This window comes from Buceros rhinoceros, unplaced genomic scaffold (genome assembly GCF_000710305.1).
Source record: "Buceros rhinoceros silvestris isolate BGI_N320 unplaced genomic scaffold, ASM71030v1 scaffold5407, whole genome shotgun sequence".
NCBI lineage: Eukaryota > Metazoa > Chordata > Aves > Bucerotiformes > Bucerotidae > Buceros > Buceros rhinoceros.
Window position 1 is genome coordinate 1 of NW_010421441.1, and position 8,815 is coordinate 8,815.

The 8,815-nt window shown below is 41.2% G+C and overlaps 1 protein-coding gene across 1 annotated transcript; it reads left to right on the forward strand.

Annotated features, from left to right (window-relative positions):
- Positions 1-1,089: 1,089 nt before the first annotated feature.
- LOC104496527 (anoctamin-3-like) lies at positions 1,090-8,012 on the forward strand (the record flags this gene model as incomplete). The annotated part of the gene is made up of 8 exons (XM_010139659.1): positions 1,090-1,147; positions 1,745-1,842; positions 2,646-2,791; positions 2,891-3,043; positions 3,695-3,842; positions 5,607-5,687; positions 6,532-6,637; positions 7,830-8,012. Coding segments are annotated over 8 exons (973 nt in total), but the record flags the coding sequence as incomplete, so codon positions are not given.
- Positions 8,013-8,815: the final 803 nt, after the last annotated feature.

An 8,815-nucleotide genomic window follows, 5' to 3' on the forward strand; every position in this document is an offset into this window, starting at 1 on the left:
TATTGATAAATAAATAACTAAATGAATAGTTTTAACTGTGTGTGAGGGTTGGACCTGTGAAATCTGTGCTTGTGAAGCTACACAGTAAAAAGTCTACTTTTGAGTGGGTCTGTGTGTGTGAATTTCCTGCTAAATGGGAATTCAGAACCTTTGAAAATACATCCAGTGTGGGTCTGTGTATAGTCCTGCCCTAAGAGGCTTCTATTAATTTTTTCCTTGTTTATTCCCCTTTGGTTACATTTCCTGGGATCCAGTTTTTTTGAATAGTAAATATTGTCTGGCAGAACTTACGCAAGAGTAGGAGGCAGAAATTCTTGCTCCAGTTTTTGTGTGTATCTTTAGCTCAGAGCATGAGATACTGGACAGGTCTAACTGTGCTTCATCTCCATTTCAGTTGTGTTCTGATCAGACTTGTAATTCCTGCAAAAAATAGAGAATATTTCAGAGCATCTTCTGTAAAGTTTTATAGTATAATTTCAGTACAAGATTGCTGGGGAGAAAACAAACACTCTAGCAGAAACTGTTGGTAATTCCTGCTTCCTACATCCAGTGGTGCATTTACCATACGGTTTCTAAACTGCTTTGGATGTTGCTGCCTCCTGTGTTCAGTAGGACCAGGCACGGGGTTTTTTTCTCTCTCATTTATAACTTCCACTGAGGTCATTAATAATACTGATTCAGTCTGTAAAACAACTGTCTGTTAGTTATGCTGGGTTTGGAGGAGATTTTATGCTTGTATGTGTGAGGGTGCAATCCAGCGCACACCTTAGGCCGGCGGGCAGGTCCCTGCTGCAGTAAATTCCGATGTATTGCAGTGGTTTATCTTCTTAGAAGCAGGTTAGTCCGTGTGAACATCTAACCTCTGAAGCTAGGATTCTTGCTCTGGACATAACAGGAGGTTACGATCGCTTGCAAAACGACAGCCCTTGTTTGCATTCTGAAACTTCATATCCTACAGATACCACATTTAAGCCTGTGTGATTTAATCTGTTTATGTTTGGTGAGTTTGCTCAGTGGATGTTGCGAAATAGCTACTGACACAGGGTGTTCTTGGAATGTCCGCTGAGAAGCAGCAATCTTGTTTTCCAGATTTGCAGGCCGCCCAGGGAAGTACAACAAGCTTTTTAACAGATGGAGACTGGAAGAGGTAAGCAATCCTACGTCTGTTTCTGAGAAATTGCCATGAGTAAAAACGAAGTGGCTGAAGGACGTGAATTATGTCCAGTTTAAAGATTTATTGTTCCATCTAAGTGCAATGAAGAGTAAACTCCTATTTATAGCAAACATGGGAAATAGGAGATGTGTTTTTCCTTCTGTGTTCTTCTCTGTGCTGAGTGACACTGCCCGAGACATGCAGTCCTTCCTGCCACTCTCTTTGGGATACGCAAACAGCGACAGTCCCTCACCTCACAGGTACTACGTGGTTGGACTTTGGATACCACAAATGGAATAGTGCTTCGTTCTTCTGAAGTGATTGCATACGTATTGGTCTAGGTGATCGTATCGTTGATCATCCCATTAGCACACAGACCCTTCGATTAGGCAATACAATCCAGTTCTCCAAGAAATAACTTGTCTGAAGTCTGTGAAAATATTTCTGTTGTTACTATTTCTTTTAGTATTTCTCTAGCTGGCAGTTAGTGTTTTGCAGCAAATGTACTTGAATATTCTTCATTCACCCTCTACACAAAACTGAAGGGAATACTCTGAATTTAGCCATTGATCTTCTTCCATTTTATTTCAGTGCCATCCCAGTGGTTGCTTGATAGATCTGTGTTTGCAAATGGGAGTTATTATGGTTTTAAAACAGATGTGGAACAACTTCATGGAACTTGGCTATCCGTGAGTCGCGATGTTAAAATTTGTTTTACAAATGGTGATTACATATTAGTGCGATTCAGAGATCAGGAAAAGTATTTTTATGTTTGGAGAATGTTTTCACTTTTTGCATCTCACATGCTGTAACTTTATTCCCAAGGGAAGCATTAGCTGCTGCTCTAAGATAAAGCTTCTCAGGGCATGTTAACATCTAAATTGTTTATTTTTATTTCATTTTTCGATAATACAAACAGAACTGTTCAGTTACTGAAGGGAGTGATGGGCTGAGAGCCTTGCAGTTTTCCTGAAACGGGAAGAATGTGTTTTCAGTAAAAGGTTGCTCATCAAATATTAATTTAATTGAAGCCTCAACCTTGAAAATGTGTCAGAAGGGGTTAGGCTCACAACGTGCGATCATTCCGCATGAGGAGCAGAGTACGCTGTTGTTGTGAGATGAGGGTTTCTGAGAAGAAACCAACTTGAAATGTCAGGCTTCCTGTCTTCTCAGTGCAGCAGCATCTTTACTCGGTCTAGAATTTATTTTAGAACATGCAAGTGAATTCCGTGTTCTGAAAACCTGATTTGTACACTGGCTAACATGTGACATTAAAGACAGAATTAAAATCATAGTGCAGAATTTTGAGAACTTTCAGAAGTTCATTCAATTTTACCTTGTTGTGATACCATAATTATTTCCAGAAAATACCAAAGCAGACAAACGGCCATCCAGGAGCTATTGAAATAGGCCCGTTCACTTCAAAACACACCAGCAAGTATTGAAACTACTGAGCGAGTCCAGTCAGTAACGCGCTGTCTGTCTGATACAGTTTATTACAGAATTGGTGGTCACGACGCAAGATGAAGAGAGGAGGGCAGTTAATGGAGCATAAAATTTCTCTACCTCAGTGGGAGAAAGATTGGAACCTGCAGCCTATGAATCTCCACGGTTTAATGGACGAATACTTGGAGATGGGTGAGCACATTTAGGGAGGTGTCAGTTTTCTTAAGAAGTATGTGGCACGTTCACAGATCTTTGGTATTTCCATTTCTAACCATAGACATGCCTGTCTAGTTTTACAGTTCGGCTTCACCACCATCTTTGTTGCTGCCTTCCCACTGGCTCCTCTCCTGGCACTGCTTAACAACATCATAGAAATAAGGTTAGACGCGTACAAGTTTGTCACTCAGTGGCGAAGACCTATGCCTGCCAGAGCGACAGATATAGGTGAGAGAACCTCATGGCTGTCACTGTCAGGTACCACCTCTGTGTTTCCTTCCTTAATGCAGCTTAACCCTTGAAATATTTCATGTGTCAAGAGAGAAATCGATAATGTAACCTGCAGACCTCAACGACAGCTCTCCTGTTGCGCAATGGAGGGATACGCAACTGCTTAGCTAAGGGGACTCCACAAATGTGCTTTCCATTTCCAGTAAGGGATCATAATAGTTGGAATTCTGAAAACGGGCTGGATACTATTTTAGGCTTCTGGTTTGTGGAACTCTAGGTCTAAAATGCTATCCACATTTAATTGAATTTAGAAATTAAATAGAAGGACTAAATCCACTTTCAGTTAAAAACTGAATTAAATAAAAATAAGAAATCTCTTTCAAAATCTTCTGTTTGGCCGTTAGGACCAAAGGCTGTGGTTGTACCTGTGTTGCTTAGCTCTTTCTTCTCAGCAGGGTGTGCCCTACTCTAAGACTTGATTCTGGCGGAGGATGTGGGGACACGGCTTAATCGTGACTAGCTTTTCGACTGAGTAATTCTTTCTCAATAAGAAAGGAAAACTGTATGAGTAATAATGACTTTAGTATCACTAATATGACTTTATATGACTTAATATAACGGTGTCATTGTCATTTCTCTTGTTCCTAGGTATCTGGTATGGGATTCTGGAAGGAATTGGAGTTCTGGCTGTCATCACCAATGCCTTCGTTATTGCCATTACTTCTGATTACATTCCACGTTTTGTCTATGCATACAAATATGGTCCCTGTACAGATCAAGGGTACAGACAAGAAAAGTAATTAAGATATTTTTATATATATAGATAGATGCATATATCAGTGGAAGCACACCTTTGCTCCTGTCTTTCTGTGTTGATATACTTAGCATATCTCAAGAACACTAGCTGGTATGGCTGTGCAAACCTTCACGGGTGTTAAGTGCAAGTAACTCAGCCATTGCAGAGGGTTCTCAAAATAACTCCACTTATGTCCATGGAAAATCATGTCTTCCTTTTGAATACAAACCACAAAGACACAACGCAGCAGTTCTCAAGCTTTCTCTAGATAAAGCTTTTATTCTTTTCTGCGGCAGTTCTGGGCTGTCTTCTCTCACTATGCTTCTAAAAACACAAATATGCTCCCAACCCTCTTCTGTCCTAAGCCTCGTTCACCCTCAAACTTCCTGCCCATTGCTCTTCAGAAATGTTTGCAGCCAAGCTCCAGCACGATTGGCCTTGACACTGTTTAGCCTAAGTCCATACATGGTGTATCTTTGCTTCAAGCAAGGTATCTTGCCTATCTTTGCACCACCAGGCTGCTTTCCTGCACTTCTCAGCAGACATTTATCAGCGTCTCTGAACTGTGAGTCCGCTGTACTCTGTCTGCATTTCCTTCTGTCTATCATGACCTTTTAATGACCCAAACAGATCACAGTAATTGTGGACATCCTCTCTTTCGTTCAAAGACCAGGTGTTTGGGGGGGTTTCTTTTTAGTATGGGAATCAGGGTTATCTCGAGAGAAGGAAGCACCACTTGGCTATTGCTATAGCACATTCCATCAAGCACAACTCATCTTCTTCATGGCACAGGAGGAAGGACAAGAGTGAAATCATCAAGGCTTGTCCAGCAAGCCAGTCCCACTGCATTCAAAGACTGTGCCTCATCTCAAACCGCAGGGGTCTGTCCTTCCTCTCCTCATTGCTCCATCTCTAATGAGTCAAGAGAGAGTTTTACGCTTTCTGTGCTGACACAGGGAGGGAGAATTTAAGGGCAAAAAGAATGAGGCAGAATAAGATGAAAAGAGACAATAGCAGAAGAATATTAGTACTTAATTTAATAGAGAACCCTGTAATTCTGTCTCTTCTTTTGCCAGTAGTGGTGTGAGGTGTCACAGCAATCTGGAAGGTTCGGGAGTTACAATAGGATCCCCGGTGCATCTCTTCTCAAATATTCTTTGCCTTTCAGCAGGCCCTTTGTTAAATTACAGGACAAATTCCTAAGAAGATGTCTTACATGTCCATGATTTTCCAGGAACAGACAAAAATTTGACTCCCAACAGTCATAATTCCATGCACTTTTGTGATTTCTGTCATTAATCCTAATAAACCATTGCCTTTAAGGTGGCTGTTTGGTATTTATGCACTGTTCATTTTACTGTTGGTGAAAATTCTTTTTTATTCAACTCGTAAAACCCGTCATTTTTTGGTGTATGCTGCATGACTGATGTCAAGGATGATAAATTATTCACCTCTCTGTCTCTTTAGCCATCTCTCTAAGTTCAGTAATTTTAGGAGACAGAGAACACTGTAGCATCAATTTTTGGCTATCTGCGGGTAGATAAGAGGCAAAACCATGAAAAACATTGAACATAGATTTTTAAACAGTGTTATCCCTGAAATGGATGTTATTTCCAATAAAACTTTGCTTCACTACTTTAAATTTTAGAATTGTTTTCGTCCTGATAAGCAAATTAAATAGGATGCTCGCAATATGTGATAGAGGAATATGTTTACGTACAGGATCTATGCTGTAAAGTTCTGACCTTCCGTCTTTCCTTTCAGATGCTTAAAAGGCTACGTCAACAGCAGTCTGTCCGTATTTGATCTGAGTGAACTTGGGATGGGATACTCAGGATACTGCCGGTACGTTACGGCGCTCTGCCTTCTTGTACTACAGGCATAGACCTTAATACAGACATTAAAATGAAAATCAGTGCTTAAATTACTGGCACAGTAGCTTAATTTTTGGCCTGTAATAGAATCAGAGTTCAAGTTTGTTCAACACAGAAGTCTCGGGTGCAAACTCTGTGTGGTAGGATGTAATTCTAACACACTGGAAACTCGTGTTCTGAGTTTTTCCAGGACTCTTGCAAGCTGCATCTCTCGTGTCTCTATGAATTATTAAATTTTGAAGTTTCCCCAGCTGCCAAGAAGGGTAAAAATTCTCATTTTAGTTTTGTTAAGCATTCTGAGACTATTAACTAAAATACACAGTTAAAATTTTTGTCATGGCACTAACCCAGGTTGAGACCCCAAACAGTTACACATAAAAATTAAATATATCATTGCATGAGCGCACTGCTGGTTTCAGATTTAGTTTTGCAGAGAGAGTTTGCTGGAATTGATGAAGTTACAGAATCATGTTACACTTCTGCGGACATTGCCTGGAGAATCTCAAATGCTTATAAGCAAAGACAAGAACCGTTTTAGAGTCGACACTCCTCAGCTTAACGCTCCAAGGTGGCAGCTTTGTGACAACCAAAGACATTGTTTGCTTGGATTTTTGGAAGCAAAAAGTGCCGTCTCATAAGCAGCCCTGTTAAATTGCCTGTAGTGTGGACTGTTCTTTTCTGCTTAATTCCTCTTGATGTACGCTTTCGCTTCAGTTTCCATCCTTTTAGCCAGCTCTGGGATAAACTGGAGCGCTCTTACAGCGTTCAGGCTTTTGAGAACAGGCTGATTTGCAGGGTTTTTCTGTGCTTCACAGGTACAGAGACTACAGAGCCCCACCGTGGAGTTCAACTCCCTATGAATTCACTTTGCAGTTCTGGCATGTCCTGGCAGCGCGGCTGGCCTTCATCATAGTGTTCGAGGTTAGTCATGGGAAGGAACGAGTCCTCTCTACCTCTTTCTAAAATCTGAGCTGTTGTTTTACAGTAGTACCATAAATAAATTGTCAGTATCATCAACTGCTTGTTCATTACAGTCAAGAGAGAGGGGTGAAATAAAATCGCCCCCCCAAACTGTTGTCAGTAAGCCATTTCAAACTGAACTGACAGAGCGTGCTCAGCAGTTCTGGCATGTCCTGGCAGCGCGGCTGGCCTTCATCATAGTGTTCGAGGTTAGTCATGGGAAGGAACAAGTCCTCTCTACCTCTTTCTAAAGTCTGAGCTGTTGTTTTACAGTAGTACCGTAAATAAATTGTCAGTATCATCAACTGCTTGTTCATTACAGTCAAGAGAGAGGGGTGAAATAAAATCGCCCCCCCAAACTGTTGTCAGTAAGCCATTTCAAACTGAACTGACAGAGCGTGCTCAGATTTTAGAGTCCTTCCAAAATCGTATTTCCTGAACAGTCATCTTATACATCAGGTTGGTTCACAACCACGTCTTTCATGTTTTGTTGAAAAAGAAGAAATGCAACTTTTCATTACAGTCAAGAGAGAGGGGTGAAATAAAATCGCCCCCCCAAACTGTTGTCAGTAAGCCATTTCAAACTGAACTGACAGAGCGTGCCCAGATTTTAGAGTCCTTCCAAAATTGTATTTCCTGAACAGTCATCTTGTACATCAGGTTGGTTCACAACCACATCTTCCATGTTTTGTTGAAAAAGAAGAAATGCAACTTAAATGTACATTAAGCACAGTTATTACAAATTAAAGTCTGTGTCCCGAAAAAGATTTTAGCCTAATAAAAGAGCAGAAGCTGTGTGCTGACTCTGAAGCACGTTTTACATCCTGCCCAGGAGTCTGCTGGCTTTCTTTGGTTACAGGCTCCTAACAAAGACTGCTTGTAGGTGGTGGTTGCTGCTTTACTCAAACCAGCTTATCCTGCAGTCACATCTTCTCTGAGGTCACGAGCTATACCCTTAGGGGGGCTTTTCAGGAGGCTTCAGCATTTTGACATTTCTCACAGACTGCTCATCTACTCCCATATACAAAGGAGTCGCTTTTCAGTCACTGACTGAATCTCATCTCCAGTTTTGCTACAGACTTGCAGCCCTAAAGTATGGTCCAGGAAGTGAGTATTTATGCAATTTTGAAACAATTTTTTTTGTTCTTTTCAGCACCTTGTTTTTGGAATAAAGTCTTTCATTGCCTACCTGATTCCAGACATGCCCAAAGACTTGTGCGACAGAATGAGGAGGGAGAAATACTTAGTCCAGGAAATGATGTATGAGGCTGAACTGGAGCATTTGCAGAGAGAAAGGAAAAAGAATGGGAAGCAGTATCACCATGAATGGCCTTAGTCGCTGCCGTGCCGCAACAAAGACGCTGTTTGAAGAGTGAAGTTGCAAAAAGAAGTCGGAGTCTGGCGTCAATGTGTGAGATTCACGGTGTAAATATGTTCCTGCTGGGCAGTACAGTTGCAGGCTTTGGTAGGAACTGGAAAATCGATGCTTCTGATGCAGGAAATGAAAAGCCTTATCTGTAGCTGGTCTGTGGTGAGCACTAAGGAGAATTGTCACTCAGGAATGCACAGACAGATGAAACATTTGGACTCTCTGGTTTAAAAAAAAAAAGGCAATGAGTTTTCATGCTGTTCATGAAGGTACTAACAGCATAATGAAAATAAAAAATTACTTGTGAACTTATACAGTAAGGGCATGACTAAAACCAGCTTACATGATATCCACTACTACAGCTTCTGATTGCTCAGCGCCATCTGTAATGCCTCTGAAGAAAAGAGCAGTTGTTGCCTTTGTGGCCATAACTTGATATAAATGATCTTTCAGGCTTACTGTTTTGTCAGGTTTGTCCTAGTCTCTCGCTGAGATTGTGGATGTGGTCCTACCCTAAAAAGGGGGTCTATGGCTGCTTAATATATACTATGCAGTTTAAGATTTGCACATCAGCGTCATTAATTTATCCTTCTAGTCGAAAATCAAAAACGCGAAATTCCAAGAGAAAACAGCAGCACTGGTAGAACACATCGCATTGCCCACATTGCAGCTGTGTTTGAAAATGACGTGGCTGTCGAGTTGTCTTTCCACTTGTGTGTGCAGAAGGGCTTCCTCTGCACGCTTCCAGGGTGGAAGAACCGTCCTTCCCA